We start from the raw sequence: 23,212 nt of genomic DNA on the forward strand, positions 1-23,212 counted from the left end.
AACAGAAATCCCTGCACGCCTACACATAGACATGCAGACACCCAGACCTCCCGACACTGAGACACTGAGACACCTAGACTCCCTAGGCCTACACTAAGACTAGGAGACACCCAGACCCCCCATAACGGAGACACGGAGACACCGAGACCCCTCACGCTCACACAGAAACACGGAGACAACCATACCCCATAAGCCTAAACCGAGACACGGAAAGACCCAGAACTCGGCCGCCTACACCAAGACCTAGAGACCGCCGCATTACTACACGGATGCATGGAGACACCAAGACCCATCATGCCTATACCGAAACATGGAGACACCCAAATTCCCTAGGCCTTGATCAAACACCCAGACCCCTCACGCCTACACCAAGACAGAGAGACACCCTAGACCCCCACATGCCTACACCGAGACGTGGAGACACCCAGACCCCCGCACACCCACACCGCGACATGGAAACACCCAGATCATGCACGCCTAATTAGAGACACGGAGACACGTAGACTCCAATGCCTACACCAAGACACAGAAACACCCAGAGCACCCAATGCATACATCGAGACACAGAGGCCCCTGCACACCTACACTGAGATGTGGAGACACCTAGACACCCTAGGCCTACACCGAGACACGGAGACACCCAGACCTCTCACACCTACACCGAGACATGGAGACATCCAGACCCCCTAGGCCTTCACCGAGATGCGGAGACACCCAGACCCCCCACTGCCTAAATGGAGACACAGAGCCACCCAGACCCCCGCACGCTTACACTGAGACTTGGAGACACCCAGACCCCACCACGCCGACACTGCGACACAGAAATACCCAGACCCCACATGCCTACACCGAGACACGGAAAAACCCAGACCCCTCACGCCTACCCCGAGACACGGAGACACCCAGACCCCGCTAGCCTACACCGAGACACGGAGACACGGAGACACCCAGACCGATCATGCCTAAACCGAGACACAGGAACAACCAAAACCTGGACGCCTACACTGAGACACGGAGACCCCCCCACGCCTAAACCGAGACATGGAGACATCCATCTTCGCAGAGACACGGAGACATCTAGACCCCTCAGGCTTAAACCGAAACATGGCAACACACAGAACCCGCTTGCCGACACCGAGACATGGAGACACCAAGACCCTGCAGGCCTACACTGAGACAAGGAGACACCCAGAACTCCTAGGCCTACACAAAGAGAAGGAGACCCCCAGACTCACGCTGCATACAATGAGATACGGAGACACCCAGACCCCTGACGCTTACACGGAAACACGGGAAAAACCCAGACCCTGCACGTCTAAACTGAGACATGGGAAACCCAGAATTCGCACATCTACACCAAGACATGGAGATAGCCAGACCCCTAGTCCTACACTCTAACACGGAGATACCCAGACCCCAAATGTCAACACGAGACGCGGAGATACCCATACCCACATGACTACACTGAGACACGGAGACACTCCCACCTCTGCATGCCTACACCATTACATGGAGACACCCACGGGAACACCCAGAACCTGCACGCCTACACAGAAACACATAAACCTGCACATGCCTACACCTAGACACGGAGACACGCAGATCCCATACACCTACACAGAGACATGGAGACACGCAGACCCCCCGCACGCCCACGTCGAGGCACGGAGACCCCCACACACCTATACTGAGAGACGGAGACACCCTGACCCCTACGCCTACACCAAGACAAGTAGACCTCGAGACCCCCCAAGCCTACACCGAGACGCGGAGACACCAAGTCCCTGTATGCCTACAGAGAGAAACAGAGGCACCCAGACCCCGCTTGCATGCACTGTGACACGGAAACACCCAGACCCTTGACGCCTAAACTGAGACGCATGAACAACCAAAACCTGGACGCCTACACTGAGACACGGAGACCCTCCCACACCTATACTGAGACATGGAGACATCCAGACCCTAAAGGCCTACAAAGCACGGAGACACCCGGACCCCTCATGCCTACACCGAGACACAGAGACACCCAGATTCCCGCACGCCTACACCGAGACATGGAGGCATCCAGACCCCATAAGCCTACACAAAGATAACGAGACACCAAGACCCACACATGTCTTCAAAGAGACACAGAGACATCTAGACCCCTCAGACCTAAACCAAGACATGGGAACACACAGATCCCGCAGACCTACACCGAGACACGGACACCACCGCATGCCTACACTGAGACACAGAGACACTCAGACCCCCTGGGCCTTTACCAAGACACAGAGACACCCAGACCCCCGCATGCCTACATTGAGACAAGGAGACACCCAGACACCCCCAAGCCTACACCAAGACATGGAGATACCCAGAACGCCTAGACCTACACCGAGACATGGAGACCCCCATTCCTACAGTGAGACACGGATACACCCAGACCCTGCACACCTACATCGAGAAAAGGAGACACCCAGACTCTCTACGCCTACACTAAGATAATGAGACCCCCAGAACCACGTTGCCTACAACGAGACATGGAAACAACCGAGACCCCTTACGCCCACACAGAAACACGGAGACAACCAGACCCCATAAGCCTAAACCGAGACGGAAAGACCCAGAACTCGGCCGCCTACACCGAGACCCAGAGACCGCCGCATTACTACACCAATACATGGAGACACCCAGACCCATCATGCCTATACCGAAACATGGAGACACCCAAATGCCCTAGGCCTACACCAAACACCCAGACCCCTCACGCCTACACCAAGACAGATAGACACCCAGACCCCTACATGCCTACACCGATACGTGGAGACACCCAGACCCCCGCACACCCACACCGCGACATGGAGACACCCAGACCCTGCACGCCTAATTAGAGACACGGAGACACGTAGACTCCAATGCCTACACCAAGACACAGAGACACCCAGAGCACCCAATGCATACACCGAGACACGGAGGCCCCTGCACACCTACACTGAGACATGGAGACACCTAGACACCCTAGCCCTACACCGAGACACGGGGACACCCAGTCCCCCACTGCCTACACGGAGCCACAGAGACACCCAGACCCCCGCACAACTACAATGTCACATGGAGATACCGAGACCCTACATGCCTGCACAGAGACACTGAGAAACCCAGACCCCCGCATGCCTATACTGAAACACAGAGAAACCCAGACCCCGGACGCCTAAACAGCAACATGGAGACACCCAGACACGCACGTCTACACCGAGACAGAGACACACAGACCCCCGCATGCCTACAGCGAGACACGGAGACCCCCACATGCCTAAACCAAGACACGGCCACACACAGATCCCCTAGGCCTACACAAAGACACAGATACACGCAGACCCCCGCATCCCTATACCAAGACACGGAGGACCCTGCACGCTTACACTGAGACAAGGAGACACACAGAATATGCATGCCTACACCGAGACATGGAGAAACCCAGACCCCCTTGGCCTTCACCAAGACACGGAGACACCCAGACTCCCCACTGCCTACACGTAGACACAGAGCCACCCAGACTCCCCACTGCCTACACGTAGACACAGAGACACCCAGACTCCCCACTGCCTACACGTAGACACAGAGACATCCAGACTCCCCACTGCCTACACGTAGACACAGAGCCACCCAGACCCCCGCACGCCTACACCGAGACATGGAGACACCCAGACACCCCTACGCCTACACTGAGACACGGAGACACCCAGACCCCTCACGCCTACACCGAGACATGGAGACACCCAGACACCCCTACGCCTACACTGAGACACGGAGACACCCAGACCCATCACGCCTACACTGAGACATGGAGACACGCAGACCCCACATGTCTACACCGAGACACGGAGACACCCAGACCCATTACGCCTACACTGAGATACAGAGACCACCGCATGCCTACACTGAGACACAGAGAGACTCAGACCCCCTAGGTATTCACAAATACACGGAGACACCCAGAACCTGCATGCCTACACCGAGACATGGAGACACCCAGACACCCCGAAGCCTACACCAAGACATGGAGATAACCAGAACGCCTAGACCTACACCGAGACACGGATACACCCAGACCCTGCACGCCAACACCTAGGAAAGGAGATACCTAGACACCCTAGGCCTACACCAAGAGAATGAGACCCCCAGACCCACGTTGCCTACAACGAGACTCGGAGACACCCAGACCCCTCATGCCTACATTGAAACATGAAGACACTCAAACGCCCTAGGCCTATACCAAGACACATAAACATCCAAACCCCTCATGCCTACACCAAGAGAGAGAGACACCCAGACCCCCACACGCCTACACCGAGACACAGACACACCCAGACCCTCACTCCACGACTGCAAGTTGAGCTAAAATTAAGATATTATTTAGTTTGACCAGGTAAGGCCCACTGAGCTATATAGTTCTTTTTAAGTAGAATCCTGTCCAAAAATGATAGCTCAATCAATTGTCTTATCGCGAGGAAATCTATAGCAGCAAAAAACTCTAAACGCATGATGTTGATTCTAAATGTGAAGGTTAAAAAACTGGAAGACACTCAGAAAAATCTTACCCACCCCAAATAGACATCTGTGAAAAAGAGCTTTATAGCTCATCGGATTCCTCCGGTGTAAATAAATATTCTGCTTCTGTAATCCACGCGACCACTGGGAGAGAGACATGCAAACTCCAAATATACAGCAGCAGGCGTCAGCGTCGGGATCGAACCCACGACCTCCTGCATACCAAGTGACGGAGTCATCATTTCGCCACCATGGGGTGGGTCCCGTTCACCACCCAATCACGGAGCGCACAAGCGGTTCAGCGTTACGTGTACTTAGAGAGGCGTAGCGCCGTTGTTTTAAAATACATTCTACTCACCGCAGAGAACTGTCGCGACACGACCCCACTCTTTGAAAGCTGGCTACAAACTGTGCCACGCGCCCTCTCCCATGGCATTGTGCCTCAGTACCGATAAAGTTATTTTATTATATTTTTCTTCGGGTTCAGTTCCAATGTACACGTACGATGACGTACATGTACATCATCAGTTGAATCACTGCTGCTGTAGCTGCTGCTGTAGCAGAAGCTACTGCTGCTGCTGTAGCTGCTGTTGTTGTAGCTGCTGTAGCTGCTGCTGTAGCTGAGGCGCATGTTGTAGCAGAATCTGCTGCTGCTGCGGTACAGAGCACCAATCACAGAATACATTTAGAAACGTGCGTTCAGAGTATTTTGGCTGATATAAATGTTCACGTGATGAGCTGGTTAGCTCAGTAGGGCCATAGCGGTTAAAAATGAAAGATAGTTTTAGTTTAGCACGGTGCATCTCGCGGCTGAGCGGAGTCATGCGGCGTTGATCGGAGCGGCCTGCCAGACCCGAACCGGTGAATATCAGCACCAACACGCCACCAGTCGAGCAACCCTGCATGGCCACCGGTGCAGCCGTGGCCTCGGCTTTACCTTTGAAGAGGGGGCAAATCTTCCAGACGCTGGCCGCTCCCTGCCGGTTGAACTGGCCCAGCGCCAGCTCCATGTAGAAGAGCGGCATGCCAGCAATGACCAGGAAGAGGACGTAGGGGATGAGGAACGCTCCTGCGAGAGAGAGGGAGAGAGATGGAGAAAGAGAGAGAGATGGAGAGAGAGAGATGACGAGAGAGCTGGAGAGAGAGAGATGGAGAGAGAGAGAGAGAGATCGAGTGAGAGATGGAGTGAGAGAGATGGAAAGAGAGATATATTAAGGGAGATAGATAGAGAGATGAATAGAGAGAGATGAAGAGGGACAGAGATGAAGAGAGAGAGATGGAGCCGCAACGCGGCGGCGGTTGCAGCACCTCCAATTGGCAGGGTTTGGCTATGCATGGTGGGAAAGGAGTTCTGCATCATACGTACGTATGTGGCCATCGGACATGTCCATGGAGAAACCCACTCGTCTACTCGATCACCCACCTGCCTACCCGATCACTCACCTGCCTACGCCATCACTCACCAACCTAACCAATCACTCACCTGCCTACCTGATCACTCAACCGCCTAACCGATATTTCACCTGCCTAGCTAATCACCCACCTGCCTAACTGATCACTCAACCGCGTAACCGATCACCGACCTGCCTACCCAATCACTCATTTGCCTACCCAATAACTCACCTGCCTAACCGATCATCCAAGTGCCTACCTGATCACACACCCGCCTACTCAATCATTCACCCGCCATCCAAATCACTGAAGTGCCTACCTGATGAACCACACACCCTACCCGATCACCCACCCACCTAACCGATCACTCACCTGCCGATTCGATCACTCACCTTCCTACCCGATCACTCACCCACCTACCCGATCACTCACCTGCCCACACAATCACTCATCTGCCTACCCAATGACTTACCCGCCTACCCAATCACCGAAGTGCCAACCTGATGACCCACCCGCCTACCCGATCACTCACCTGCCTACCAAATCACTCACCCACCTACCCAATCACCCACGCGCCTACTGAATCACCCACCCACCTACCTGATCACATACCTGCCTACCCGAACACTTACCCTCCTACCCAATCACGGACGTGCTTACCGGATCACTCACCCACCTTCCAGAACACCCATTCGCATAACCGATCATTCGCTCGGCTAACTGAACCCTCACCCACCAACCCGATCACTCACTCACCTACCCGATCACTCACCTGCCTACCCAATCACTCATCTGCCTACCCAACAACTTACCCGCCTACCCCATCACCCAAGTGCCTACCTGATAACCCACTCGCCTACACGATAACTCACCTGCCTACCTGATCACTCACCCGCATACCCAATCAACAAAGTGACTACCTGATGAAGCACCCGACTACCCGATCACTCACCCACCTACCCAAACACTCACCCAGCTACCCATTCACCCAGGAGCTTACCGGATAACCCACAAACCCTACCCGATCACCCACCCACTTTACCGATCACTCACCTGCCTATCCGATCACTCACCTGCCTACCCGATCACTCACCCACTTACCCAATAACGCAAGTGCCTACCTGATCACTGATGCACCTACCCGAGAATTCACCTGCTTAACTGATCACCTACCCGCAAACCTGATCACCCACCCACCTACCCGATCACTCACCTGCCTACCCAATCACTCATCTGCCTACCCGATCACTAACCACCTATCCGAACATTCATGCGCCTAAACGATCACTCACCCGCCTATTCAAACACTCTCCCGCCAAACCGATCACCCAACTGCCTACCCGATCACTCACCCGCCTACCCGATCACTCACCCGCCAACCCCATCACTCACCCGCCTAACCGATCACTCACCCGCCTACCCGTTTAATTCACCAACCTGGCCGATCACGCAACTGCCCAACTGATCACCCACCTGCATAACCGATCACCCACCCGCTTACCCGATCATCAACATCCGCCTACCCAATCAGTCATCCGCTTGCCCGATCACCCAAGTGCCTACCTGATCACCCACCCGACTACTCGATCACTCACTCACCTACACAATCACTCACCAACCTACCCAATCAGACACGCGCCAACCGGATCACCCACCTACCCGATCACATACCTGCCTACCCGATCACTCACCCACCTACCCAATCAAGGACGTGCTTACCGGATCACTCACCCGCCATCCAGATCATACATTAGACTAACCGATCATTCGCTCAGCTATCTGATTACTCACCCGCCTAAACGATCACTCACCCGCCTACCGAATCACTCACCCACTTACCCAATCACGCAAAGGCCTACCTGATCACCAAACCACCTACCTGATCACCCACCCAAAAACCCGATCACTCACTCGCCTACACAATTACTCACCAACCTACCCAATCACACACGCGCCTACCAGATCACCCACCTGCCCGATCACCAATCCGCCTATCCGACCAATCACCCACCTATTTGATCACTCACCCACATACCCGATCACTCAACCGCCTACCCGATCACTCACCCACCTAACCAATCACTCACGCGCTTTCCGGATCACCCACCCACCTTCCAGATCACCCATCCGCCTAACCGATCACTCGCTCGGCTATCTGGTCACTCACCCGCCTACCCGATCACTCACCCGCCTACCCATCCCTAACCCACCTACCCATTCAACCGGGAGCTTACCGGATAACCCACCCACCCTACCCGATCACCCACCCACCTTACCGATCACTCACCTGCCTATCCGATCACTCACCTGCCTACTCGATCACTTACCACCTATCCGATCATTCACGTGCCTAAACGATCACTCACCCACCTATTCGAACACTCACCCGCATACCCGATCACCCAACTGCCTACCTGATCACTCACCCGTCTACCCTATCACTCACCCAACTACCCGATCACCCACCCGCCTAGCCGATCACTAACCTACCAACCGAATCACTCACCCGCCGACCCCATCACTCACCCGCCTAACCGATCACTCACCCGCCTACCCGATAATGCACCAACCTGGCAGATCACGCACCTGCCCAACTGATCACCCACCTGCATAACCGATCACCCACCCGCTTACCCAATCACTGATCTGCCTACTCAATCAGTCACCCGCTTACCCGATCACCCAAGTGCCCACCTGATTACCCACCCGACTACCCGATCACTCACTCGCCTACCTGATAACCCAAGTGCCTATATGATCACTCAAACACCTACCTGATCACTCACCTGCCTACCCGATCACCCAAGTGACTACCTAATCACCCACCCGACTACCCCATCACTCACTCGCCTACGCAATCACTCACCAACCTACCCAATCACACACGTGCCTACCGGATCACCCGCCCGCATACCCGATCATTCAACCGTCTACACAATCGCTCACCCACCTAAGCAATCACTCACGCGCTTACCGGATCACCCACCCACCTTCCAGATCACCCATCCACTTAACCGATCACTCGCTCAGCTATCCGATCACTCACCTGTCTACCCGATCACTCACCACCTATACGATCATTCACGCGCCTAAATGATCACTCACCCACCTATTCGAACACTCAACCGCATACCCGATCAACCACCTGTCTACCGGAACACTCACCCGCCTACCCTATCACTCACCCAACTACCTGATCACCCACCCGCCTAGACGATCACTAACCTACCTACTCGATCACTCACCCGCCGACCCCATCACTCACCCGCCTAACCGATCACTCACCCGCCTACCCAATAATTCAACAACCTGGCCAACCATGCACCTGCCCAACTGATCACCCACCTGCATTACCGATCACCCACCCGCTTACCCGATCACTCATCCGCCTACCCAATCAGTCACCTGCTTACCCGATCACCAAAGTGGCTACCTGATCACCCAATCGCCTACCTGATCACTCACCTGCCTATCCGATCACCCAAGCGCCTTCCTGATTACCCACCTGACTACCCGATCACTCACTCGCTTACCTGATCACCCAACCGCATACCTGATCACTCACCCGCCTACCCAATCACCCAAGTGCCTACCTGATCACCCAACCGCCTAACTGATCACTCACTCGCCCACCGATCACCCAAGTGCTTACCGGATGACCCACCTGCCTTCCAGATTACCCATTCGCCTAACCAATCACTTGCTCGGCTATCTGATCACTCACCCGCCTAACCGATAACTCACTCACCTACCCAATCCCTCACCCGCCAACCCGATCACTCATCCGCTTACCCGATCACGCAAGTGCCTAACTGATCACCCAACTGCCAACCCGATCACTCACCCGCCTACCCGATCACCCAAGTGCCTACCTGATCACCCAACCACCTACCTGATCACTCACCCGCGTACCCGATCAACCAAGTGCCTACCTGATCACCAACCCGACTACACGATCACTCACTCAACTACGAAATCACTCACCAACCTACCCAATAACACACGCGCCTACTGGATCACCCACCCACCTACCCAATCACCAATCTGCCTAACCGATCAATCACCCGCCTATTTGATCACTCACCCGCATACTCGATCACTCAACCGCCTACCCAATCATTCACCCACCTAACCAATCACTCACGCGCTTACCGGATCACCCACCTTCCAGATCACCCATCCACCTTACCGATCACTCGCTCGGCTATCTGGTCACTCACCAAACTACCCGATCACTCACCCACCTACCCAATCACTCACTCACCTACCCATTCACCCAGGAGCTTACTGGATAACCCACCCACCCTACCCAATTATCCACCCACCTTACCAATCACTCAACTGCCTATCCCATCACTCAACTGCCTACCCGATCACTCACCATCTATCCGATAATTCAAGCGCCTAAACGATCACTCACCCACCTATTCCAAAACTCAACTGCCAACTCGATCACCCACCTGCCTACCCAATCACTGACCCGCCTACGCTATCACTCACCTACGTACCCGATCACCCACCCGCCTAGCCGATCACTAACCTACCAACCCGATCACTCACCCGCCAACCCCATCACTCACCCACCTAACCGATCACTCACCTGCCTAACCGATCACTCACCCGCCTACCCGATAATTCACCAACCTGGCCTACCACACACCAGCCCAACTGATCACCCACCTGCATAACCGATCACCCACCCGCTTAGCCGATCACTTATCCACCTACCCAATCAGTCACCAGCTTACCTGATCACCCAAGTGCCTACCTGATCACCCAACCGCCTACCTGATCACTTACCCGCCTAGCCGATCACCCAAGTGCCTACCTAATCACCCACCCGACTACCTGATCACTCACTCGCCTACATAATCACTCACCAACCTACCCAATCACTCACGCGCTTACCGGATCACCCACCCGCCTTCCAGATCACCCATTCGCCTAACCAAACACTCGCTTGGCTATCTGATCAATCACCCGCCTAACTGATCACTCACCCACCTACCCGATGCCTAACCCGCCAAACCGATCACTCACCCACCTACATGATCACTCACCCGCCTACGCAATCACCCAAGTGTCTACCTGATCACACACCCGACTACCAGATCACTCACTCGCCTACGCATTTACTCATCAACCTACCCTATCACACAGGCGCCTACCCGATCACCCACCCACCTACCCAATCACCAACCCACTTACCCGATCACTCACCCACCTACCCAATCACGCACATGCTTACCGGATCACTCACCCACCTTCCAGATCACCCATTCGCCTAACCGATCACTCGCTCGGCTATCTGATCACTCACCCGCCTAACCAATCACTCAAGTGCCTACCTAATCACCCAACCGCCTACCTTACCATTCACCCGCCTACCCGATCACCCAAGTGCCTACCTAATCACCCACCCGACTACCCGATCACTCACTCGCCTACACAATCACTCACCCACCTAACCAATCACTCACGCGCTTACCGGATCACCCACCCGCCTTCCAGATCACCCATTCGCCTAACCAATCACTCGCTCGGCTATCTGATCACTCACCCGCCTAACCGATAACTCACCCACATACCCAATCCCTCGCCCGCCAACCCGATAACTCATCCGCTTACCCGATCACGCAAGTGCCTACGTGATCACCCAACCACCAACCCGATCACTCACCTGCCTACCCGATCACCCAAGTGCCTATCTGATCGCCCAACCACCTACCCAATCCCTCACCCGCCAACCCGATCACTCACCCGCCTACCCGATCACCCAAGTGCCTACCTGATCACCCTGCCGACTACCCGATTACTCACTCAACTACGCAATCACTCACCAACCTACCCAATCACACACGCGCCTACAGGATCACCCACCCACCTACCCGATCACCAACCCGCCTACCCAATCACTCACCCACCTACCCATTTACTCACGTGTTTACCGGATCGCTCACCCACCTTAAAGATCACCCATTCGCCTAACCGATCACTCGCTCGGCTATCTGATCCCTCACCCGCCAACCGGATCACTCACCCACCTACACGATCACTCACGCGCCTACCCGATCAATTACCCACTTACTCGATCACCCAAGTGCCTACCTGATCACCCAACCACCTACCTGATCACTCACCCACCTACCAGATCACCCAAGTTCCTACCTGATCACCCACCCGACTACCCGATCACTCACTCGCCTAGGCAATCACTCACCAACCTACCCAATCACAAACGGGCCTACCAGATTACCCACCCACCTACCCCATCACCAATCCGCCTAACCGATCAATAACCCACCTATATGATCACTGACCTGCATACCCGATCCCTCATCCACCTAACCAATCACTCACGCGCTCACGGGATCACCCACCCACCTTCCAGATCACCCTTCCGCCTAACCGATCACTCGCTCGGCTACCCGATCACTCACCAACCTACCCAATCACTCAACCACCTACGCATTCAACCAGGAGCTTACCGGATAACCCACCCACCTTACCGATCACTCACCTGCCTATCCGATCACTCACCTGCCTACCCGATCACTCACCATCTATCCGAACATTCATTCTCCTAAACGATCACTCAATCGCCTTTTCGAACACTCACCCGCCAACTTGATCACCCACCTGCATACACGATCACTCACCCACCTACGCAATCACTTACCAACCTACCCAATCACACACGCGCCTACCGGAACACCAAACCCACCTACCCGATCACCAATCCGCCTAACCGATAATTCACCAACCTGGCCGATCAGGCACCGGCCCAACTGATCACCCACCTTAATAACTGATAACCCACCTGCTTACCCGATAACTCATCGGCCTACCCAAACAGTAACCCGCTTACCCGATCACCCAAGTGCCTACCTGATCACCCAATCGCATACCTGAACACTCACCTGCCTACCCGATCACCCAAGTGCCTACGTGATTACTCACCCGACTACCCGATCACTCACTCGCCTACCCGATCACCCAAGTGCCTACCTGATCACCCAACCGCCAACGTAATCACTCACTCGCCTACCCGATCACCCAAGTGCCTAACTGATCACCCACCCAACTACCCGATCACTCACTCGCCTACCCGATCACCAAAGTGCCTAACTGATCACCCACCCAACTACCCGATCACTCACTCGCCTACACAATCACTTACCAACCTACCCAATAACTCACGTGCTTACCAGATCACCCACCCGCCTTCCAGATCACCCATTCGCCTAACCAATTACTCGCTCGACTATCTGATCACTCACCCACCAAACCGATCACTGACCCACCTATTCGATCTCACACCCGCCAACCTGATAACTCACCCGTGTACCCAATCACTCACCCGCTTACCTGATCACCAAATTGCCTACCTGATCATCCAACCGCCTACCTGATCACTCAACCGCCTACCCGATCACCCAAGTGCCTACCTGATCACCCACACGACTACCCGATCACGCACTCACCTATGCAATCACTCACCAACCTACCCAATCATACATGCGCCTACCGGATCACCCAACAACCTACCCGATCACCAATTCGCATACCCGATCACTCACCCGCCTGCCCGATCACTCACCCACCTACCCAATCACTCACCCACCTACCCATTCACCCAGGAGCTTAACAGATAACCCACCCACCCTACCCGATCACCCACCCACCTTACCGATCACTCACCTGCCTACCCGATCACTCACGACCTATCCGATCACTCACGCGCCTAAACTATCACTCGCCCGCCTATTCGAACACTCACCCGCCAACCCGATCACCCACCTGCCTACCCCATCACTCACCTGCCTACCCTATCACTCTCCCACCTACCCCATCACCCACCCGCCTAGCCGATCACTAACCTACCTACCTGATCACTCACCCGCCGACCCCACCACTCACCCACCTAATCGATCACTCTCCCGCCTACCCGATAATTCACCAACCTGGCCGATCATGCACCTGCCCAACTGATCACCCAACTGCATAACCGATAACCCACGCGCTTACCCGATCACTCATCCGCCTACCCAATCAGTCACCCGCTTACCCATAACCCAAGTGCCTACCTGATCACCCAATCGCCTATCTAATCACTCACCTGCCTACCCGATCACCCAAGTGCCTACCTGATTACCCACCCGACTACTCGATCACTCACCCACCTACCCGATCACCCAAGTGCCTACCTGATCACTCAACCACCTACCTTACCACTCACCCGCCTACCCGATCACCCAAGTGCCTACCTAATCACCTACCCGACTACCCGATCACTCACTCGCCTACATAATCACTCACCAACCTACCCAATCACTCACGCGCTTACCGGATCACCCACCCGCCTTCCAGATCACCCATTCGCCTAACCAATCACTCGCTCGGCTATCTGATCAATCACCCGCCTAACTGATCACTCACCCACCTACCCGATGCCTAACCCGCAAAACCGATCACTCACCCACCTACATGATCACTCACCCGCCTACGCAATCACCCAAGTGTCTACCTGATCACACACCCGACTACCCGATCACTCACTCGCCTACGCATTTACTCATCAACCTACCCTATCACACAGGCACCTACCGGATCACCCACCCACCTACCCAATCACCAACCCACTTACCCAATCACTCACCCACCTACCCAATCACGCACATGCTTACCGGATCACTCACCCGCCTTCCAGATCACCCATTCGCCTAACCGATCACTCGCTCGGCTATCTGATCACTCACCCGCCTAACCAATCACTCACCCACCTACCCAATCCCTCACCCGCCAACCCGATAACCCATTTTCCAACCCACTCACTCACCCGCCTACCCGATCATTCACCCACCTACCCGATCGATCACCCATCTGCCTAGCCGGTCACTCACTCGCCTACCCAATCACTCACCCACCAACCCAATCACCCAACCGCCTAACTGGTCAGTCACCCGCCTATTTGATTACTCACCCACCTAACCGATCACTCACCTGCCGATCCCGATCACTGATCTGTCTACACCATCAATCACCTGCCAACCCTATCACCTACCTGCCTACCCGATCACCCACCCGCATAACCGATCACTTACCCGCCTATTTGATTACTTACTTGCCAACCCGATCACCCACCCGCCAACCCTATCACTCACTCACCTACCCAATCACCCATCCGCCTAGCCGATCACTAACCTGCCTACCAAATCACTCACCCACCTACCTCCTCACTTACATGCTTAACCGATCACTCACCCCCCTACCTGATCACTCACCCGCCTACCCGATAATTCACCCACCTATCCGATCACCCATCTGCCTAACTGATCACCCACCCGCATAACTGATCACCCACCTGCACACCCCATCACTCACCCACCTACCCAATCACCCACGCGCCAACCGGATTACCCACCCTACCCGATCACCCACCTAACCAATCACTCACCCAGCTCTCTGATCACTCACCCGCCTACCCGATCACTGAACCACCTACTCGATCCCTCACACGCCAACTCGATAACTTAACCACCTAGACGATCACTCACCCACCTACCCGATCACTCACCCGCCAACCCGATCACCCAAGTGCCTACCTGATCACCCCACCACCTACCTGATCACTCACCCGCCTACCCGATCACCCAAGTGCCTACCTGATCTCCAACCCGACTACCCGATCACTCACTAAACTACGAAATCACTCACCAACCTACCCAATAACACACGCACCTACTGGATCACCCACCCACCTACCCGATCACCAATCCGCCTACCCCATCCGCCTAGACGATCACTAACCCGCCTACCCAATCACTCATCCACCTACCCCATTACCCACCCGCCAACCTGATTACCCACCTACCCAATCACTCACCTGCCAACCCGACCACCCACCCGCCTACCCGATCAATCACACGTCTACCCGATAACCCATCCGCCATGCCGATCACTAACCCGCCTACCCAATCACTCACCCGCCTACCACATCACTCACCCGCCTAACCGATCACTCGCCCACCTACCCGATCTCTGACCTGCCTACACCATCACTCATCCACCTAACCGATCACTCACCCGCCTCCCCGATCACTCACCCACCTACCCAATCACCCACGTGACTACCGGATCGCCCACCCGCCTGCCCGATCACCCATCCGCCTAACCGATCACTCACCTGGCTATCTGATCACTCACCCACCTACTCCATCACTCACCCGCCGAACCAATTACTCACCCGCCTACCTGATCACTCACCCTCCTACCCAATAATTTACCCGCCTAGCCGATCACCCATCTGCCTAACTGGTCACCCACCCGCATAACCGATCACCCATCCGCCTACCCCATCACTCACCTGCCTACCCAATCACTCATTCGCCCTCCCGATCACTCATCCGCCTACCCAATCACTCACCTGCTTACCTAATCACCGAAGTACCTACCTGATCACCCACACACCTACCTGATCACTCACCCGCCTGCCCGATCATCAAAGTGCCTACCTGATCACCCACCCGACTACCCGATCATTCACTCGCCTACGCAATAACTCACCCACCTACCCAATCACCCACGCGTTTACCGGATCACCCACCCTCCTTCCTGATCACGCATCTGCCTAACTGATCACTCACCCGGCTATCTAATCACTCACCCGCTTACCCGAACGGCATGTGTGTTACCTGCTAGACTAGGACACATGGTCAGGATACACGGCCAACGACAGCTACATGGATCTTGTTTTTTTCAGAAGCGACCTGGCTAACACAAATGAAAGGTTAAATAGGTGGCTTATTATCAAGTGGAAATTCATTGCAACCAAATACTTAAACGGTTGATGTTTCAAAATGTGGAGGGAAAAACCGGAGGACCAAGTGAAAAATCCACACGACCACGGGGAGAGACACATGCAACTCTAAATATACAGCAGGTGTCAGGGTCGGGATAAGACCCACGATATTCTGCATACTAGGCGAGGACAATAACATATCGCCATCGCGTAAAAAGAGAAGCACGCAGAGACTGGCACTGAGAGGCAGAGAGAGGAGCACACAGGGTGCGTGAGCATACGCTGAGCGAGACTACTTATGGTGAGACTTACAGAGTGGCAGCCAGAGGCGGGAACGCCACCTACCCAATCACCTACCTACCCATTCACCGACCTACCCAATAACTTACCCACCCAATCACCTCCATACCCAGTCACCTACCTACTCAATCAACTGCCTACCCAATAACCTATCTACCCAATCAACGGCAAACCCAATCACCTGCCTAACCCATCAACTGCCTACCCAATCACCTACCTAACTACCCAGTCACCTACCGATCCAGTCACCTACCGATCCAGTCACCTACCTACCCAATTACTTACCCAATCAACTGCCTACCCAATCGCCTACCAACTCAATCACAGACCTACCCAATCACCTGCCTACCCAATTACCTGCCTACCCAATCGCCTACCTACCCAATGATCTAGCAACTCAATCACCAACCTACCAAATCACCTGCCTACCCATTTACCTGCCTACCCAATCACATGCCTGCCCAATCACCTGCCTATCCAATCACCTACCTAACTACCTACCGACGCAATCTACTACCTACCCAATCACCTACATAACTACCATCCATCCAGCAGTGTATTGACAACGGGCTGTAAGTGAGGTTCATTCTGTTAGTCAAGAGCACAGACTTGCCAAGCTTGTAGTCCAGAGCTTTGGAGTTGAAGTTTGTGGATCAGATATTGTTGTCAACTTCTCGAATTGGCTGGGTTTAGAGGGGAATTTTTGATTCCGTGTGTTTGCCTAGGAGAGCCACGCTGAGTCTCAGGACTTATTTTCAGGAGGGTCCTACCAGGTTTTTTCAGTGTACAGGGCGATGCTGCTGCTGCTGCTGTGTATAATCCCAATGGAGTTATTTGCAGGTAATTTGTCAACATTTGGGATGTACTTGACCGATAGCAGTTGCACCATAAATGGGTTTTGTTATTTAGCAATGGGGTCAAGAAACCGGAGAAGCCAGAGGCAACCCCATGCAGAACCGGGGGAGAAATAAAATGTTGAACTCCCCCACAAAGGAAAGGACACCCCAGTTGGGAATCGGAACCGAGGGCCCCGCTTGGCATTCAGCGCGAGCGTTCAGCACTGCGCCACCGCCCTGGCCGCCCGAAGCACAGCGAGCGAGACAAAGACGGAGACGGGGAGAGAAGTGCGCATTCTTGGGCCTGGACTTGGATCAAGTAAGAGGGATCTAGGAACATCCCAAGGTTCTCAGTCTAGATGTAAAGATGCATAGCTCCAGTGGCTTCCACATATCGGAGGGGGGTGGGTGGGTTTCTGAAATGTGAATCTGTTTAAATCGGGCCCTACATTCAATAATAAATACTCATTACAACATTACATTTCTCTGCACCAACGCCCCCTAGTTCCACCGCTGTCTCCTCGGTACAAAGGGATTTCCTGGACAAAAGGAATTCCAGGCAGTTGGAGCAGCAGCAGAGAGGGAGCGATATCCCACTGAGTAAAGCTTGACTGAAGGTTTTGACGTCCAGGGCCTTTATTGCTACAGGTTCATTAAAAAGGAATTTGCCGACACAGTGAAAGGGCAAGTGTCTCCGTGTCTCTCACCGCGTGTGTCTCCGTGTCTGTTTCCATCCCTCCGCGTATCCGTGTCTGCATCCATGTGTCGGTGTGTGTGCCTCTCTCTCTCTCTCTCAGAATGGGGAACGATAGTGCAGCAGTTAGCACACTGCACTAGGAACCCGGTGATCTCGCCACCGCTTGAGTCGCTGAGCTGGGTGTGCTCGTTCACGTTACGTCCTCTGGCTGCCACTCCGTAAGTCTCACCGTAAGCAGTCTCACTCGCCGTACGGCTCACTCACGGCGTGCGCTCCTCTCTCTGCCTCTCAGTGTCAATCTCTGCGTGGTTCTCTGTGTACGCGGTGGCGAGATGTTACTTCCCACGCCTGGTATGAAGAAGGTCGTGGGTTCAATCCCGGCCCTGACGCCTGCTGCATATTTGGAGTCTGCGTGTCTCTCTCCCTGTGGTTGCGTGAATGTTTCACCCACCTTCCCGATCATCACGCCTTTAGAGTATTTGGACGCTATACATTTCCACGTGATGATAAGCCACTTTGTTGACCTATTATTTACGATAGCCAGGTCGCTTCTGGAAAAGAGCTATACAGCTCAGTGGGACTTCTTACCTGGTAAAATAAAAAGTTTCGTTTTTGTTTTGTTCGAGTCCCACTCATGGCCAACAACACCAGTGACAATGATCTGAACCGGTCATGGGCCTCCCCTAGGTAGACTCAGCCTCAAATGGGTTCCTGGTGCGGTGTGTAAACATCACCACTGGGGAGACAAAGGCGGCCGGGCGTGGTGCTGGCCACCCACCTCCTCGTGTGCCGTGCCGGCCTTCATAGGTATTTGCTAACAGCACTTGCCCCAAAAGTCTGTTCAGGCTATATGGGGGATCTTTGTCTTTGTGTGTCTCTCTGTGTATGATCTTTGTCCATGCAACAAACACTTGGGCAGCTGAGACCTGTATCTGCGTCAATGATATCCCAATTTGTTTGAGATCCCACACGTTTGTTCTATTTATGTTTAATTCTGATTGCTCTGCAATCGCCTTTTCTACGTGGCAGCGTTTCCGTGTTCCACAACGCGTCTGTATGGATGATGATGATAGTAGTTTATAATTCGTTCGTAACTTGTAACACGCACCATTTCCGTTCATTCGGTGCAAAAAAAAAAGAGCGAGACTGACAATGATTCGGAGGTGCGGGACAACGGAGCCAAGCGGGCGAAGGCAGACAGAATCTGAGCCACCATCAATCGCCCAAGTTGTGGGCTCCAATTTTGGGACGCGTGGCCAACTCCACGCTTTCTGAAATGATGGACGCAGCACGCCGACAACGACACTCACCTCCGCCGTTCTTGTAGCACAGGTAAGGAAATCGCCAGACATTGGCCAGGTCCACCGCAAATCCAATCACGGACAGCAGAAAGTCGATCTTCTTGCCCCACGTCTCGCGCTCCTCCGAGCAGCCGTCCGCTCGCAGCCCCGTCTCGGCCAGCACCACCACCACCTCCCTCACGTCCTTCTCCACATCCTCCGCCCCCTCGACCCTCCTCGCGTCGTCATCGTCGTCGCCAGCGGCGGCGGCGGCTTCCTTAGGGCCGTCGACGGCAGCGTCGTCGGGCATCGCGCAGCGGACGCCGTTCTGACCCTTGCCCACCGCTTCGTGCATCTCGAGGTGCTGGGCGCCGCGCGCCGGAGCCGCAGGGGCGACGTCCCCGGCACCGCGGGGGGCAGCAGCCTCCGTGGCCTGGCCCGGGGGTCTGGCGTGAGCGGGGTCCTCTGCGCCCGGTATCGGAGTGTCGGTGCCCTCTCCCTTGCGTATCTGCCGTGGACGGGGCGATTGAGGGGCGCAAACGTCAGCGGCCCGCCTGCGATTGGCGCGGCTGGCTCGGCGCGGTGCGAAAAAAGTTGAACGTGCGCGCACACAAAGATCGCCACGTGTGTAGCCTTAACAGACTGCTGGGGCAAGTGCTGTTAGCGAGCTCCTATGGGAGGCCGCCCGGCCGCCTTTGTCTCCCTAGTAACGACGTTTACACCGCATTTAGGTTGAGTCGACCTAGGGAAGACCCAGGACCGGTTCAGATAATCGTCATTGGTTGTTGGCGGACCTGAGCGGGAATCGAACTCGGGTCGCCGGTCTCGTAGCACAGCGTAGCGCTAACCACTACACTACCGCTCCCCGCAACATACAGGGACAGATCATTTATTTTTTTCCCCATCGCGACGGCTGACGTGTGAAGGGCACTCGGCCTTTTGAGCATTATGAAATAAACCCATGAAGCAGTTGATGGAGTACGGAACGTGTTGAGTTTTGTGTTGCTGTTGTCGCTACCTACGCCACCGCTGGCTGCCTCGAGCTGCAAGCATCGCCCGGAAATTATCGGTGTCGTTTTTTTTCTTCATTTCAAGGCACGCCGCGGGAGTTGGGGTCAAGGCGCCTCTTTTAAGTAACTCGCCTTCTCGGGTTAATCGTCGAGGACGCCTGCGGTTTTTAATCCACATCGTGGCCACCACATCCTGGGTCGCCATCGCAATAGATTCCACCCAATGGTGACCGAGGGACAGCAGCGACACAGGAGCCCAATGATCACCGCTGGGCAACCGCATATGGGGAGAGTCTCCGCTTCCACACTCGACGGGACCCACGATGCAGAGCAGTTCTCCAGGAGACGCCGATGGTTTAGGGACAAATGCATAAAAGGCTGAGCGCATTTAGTGTGTGTGTAGTGTGTGTGTGAGTGTGTAGTGTGTGTGTGAGTGTGTATGTGTGTGTAGTGTGTGAGTGTAGTGTGTGTAGTGTGTGAGTGTATTGTGTGTGTAGTGTAGTGTGTGAGTGTAGTGTGTGTAGTGTAGTGTGTGAGTGTAGTGTGTGTGTAGTGTGAGTGTGTGTAGTGTGTGAGTGTGTGTGTGTAGTGTGTGAGTGTAGTGTGTGTGTGAGTGTCGTGTGTGAGTGTTGTGTGTGTGTGTGAGTGTCGTGTGTGTGTAGTGTGTCGTGTGTGTGTAGTGTGTGTGTCATGTCTGTGTGAGTGTATTGTGTGTGTGTCGTGAGTGTGTGTGTAGTGTGTGAGTGTCGTGTGTGTGTCGTGTGTGTAGTGTGTATAGTGTGTGTAGTGTTGTGTGTGTGTAGTGTGTGTAGTGTGTGAGTGTAGTGTGTGTGGTGTGTGAGTGTCGTGTGTGTGTAGTGTGTGTCATGTGTGTGTGTGTGAGTGTCGTGTGTGTGTCGTGTGTGTGTGTCATGTGTGTGTGTGAGAGTGTCGTGTGTGTGTGAGTGTCGTGTGTGTGAGTGTCGTGTGTATGTCATGTGTGTGTAGTGTGTGTGTGTGTCGTGTGTTTGTGAGTGTAGTGTAGTGTGTGAGTGTCGTGTGTGTCTTGTGTGTGAGTGTAGTGTGTGAGTGTCGTGTGTGAGTGTGTGTGAGTGTCGTGTGTGTGTGTGAGTGTCGTGTGTGTGTAGTGTCGTGTGTGTGTGTGTCGTGTGTGTGTGTGAGTGTCGTGTGTGTCATGTGTGTGTGAGTGTCGTGTGTATACTGTGTGTGTGAGTGTCGTGTGTGAGTGTCGTGTGTGAGTGTCGTGTGTGTGTATCGTGTGTGTGTGTGAGTGTCGTGTGTGTATGTGTGTCGTGTGAGTGTGTGTGAGTGTCGTGTGTGAGTGTAGTGTCGTGTGTGTCGTGTGTGTGAGTGTCGTGTGTGTGTCATGTGTGTGTGAGTGTCGTGTGTGTAGTGTGTGTGTGAGTGTCGTGTGTGTGTGAGTGTCGTGTGTGTGTGAGTGTCGTGTGTGTGTATCGTGTGTGTGTGTGAGTGTCGTGTGTGTATGTGTGTCGTGTGAGTGTGTGTGAGTGTCGTGTGTGAGTGTCGTGTGAATGTGTGTGAGTGTCGTGTGAGTGTCGTGTGTGTGAGTGTCATGTGAGTGTCGTGTGTGTGAGTGTCGTGTGAGTGTGTGTGAGTGTCGTGTGTGTGTGAGTGTCGTGTGTGTGTGAGTGTAGTGTGTGTGTGTCGTGTGTGTGTGTAGTGTGTGAGTGTCGTGTGTGAGTGTGTGTGAGTGTCGTGTGTGTGAGTGTCGTGTGTGTGTGAGTGTGTGTCGTGTGTGTGTGTGTGAGTGTCGTGTGAGTGTGTGTGAGTGTCGTGTGTGTGTGTGTCGTGTGTGTGAGTGTCGTGTGTGTGTGTCGTGTGAGTGTCGTGTGTGTCGTGTGTGTGTGTCGCGTGTGTGTAGTGTGTGAGTGTCGTGTGTGTGGTGTGAGTGTCGTGTGTGTGAGTGTCGTGTGCGTGTCGTGTGTGTGTGTGTCATGTGTGTGTGTGCGTGTCGTGTGTGTGTGTCGTGTGTGTATGTGAGTGTCGTGTGTGAGTATAGTGTGTGTGAGTGTCGTGTGTGTGAGTGTCGTGTGTGAGTGTAGTGTGTGTGTGAGTGTGTGCGTGTTGTTTGTGGGGAGCGGTAGTGTAGCGGTGAGCACGCTGCGCTATGAACTCGGCGTCCCGTGTTCGATTCCCGCTCACGGCCAACACCAGTGACGATTGTCTAAATCGGTCCTGGGCCTCCCCTAAGTCGACTCAGCCTCAAATGAGTACGGTGTGTCAAAATCGCCAAGAGGGAGACAAAGGCGGCCGGGCGTGGTGCTGGCCTCCAACGCATCCATGTGCCGTACCGGCCTTCAATAGGTGCTAGCCGCGAACAGCACTTGGCCCCAACAGTCTGC

General features: G+C 54.4%; 1 protein-coding gene across 1 annotated transcript in view; it reads right to left on the minus strand.

Annotated features, from left to right (window-relative positions):
• The window catches only part of LOC116952052 (sodium-dependent noradrenaline transporter-like), a 69,901-nt gene that overhangs the window by 42,053 nt on the left and 4,636 nt on the right, over positions 1–23,212 (minus strand). Inside the window, exons 2-3 of the mRNA XM_076074046.1 lie at positions 19,870–20,347; positions 5,471–5,602 (exon numbers count right to left, since the gene is read on the minus strand). Coding sequence (XP_075930161.1) covers positions 5,471–5,602; positions 19,870–20,347 — 610 coding nt within the window. The remainder of the gene's footprint in view (positions 1–5,470; positions 5,603–19,869; positions 20,348–23,212) is intronic.

This window comes from Petromyzon marinus, chromosome 45 (genome assembly GCF_048934315.1).
Source record: "Petromyzon marinus isolate PM22_M1 ecotype Great Lakes invasive population chromosome 45, UKy_Petmar_22M1.pri1.0, whole genome shotgun sequence".
NCBI classification, from domain to species: Eukaryota; Metazoa; Chordata; class Hyperoartia; order Petromyzontiformes; family Petromyzontidae; genus Petromyzon; species Petromyzon marinus.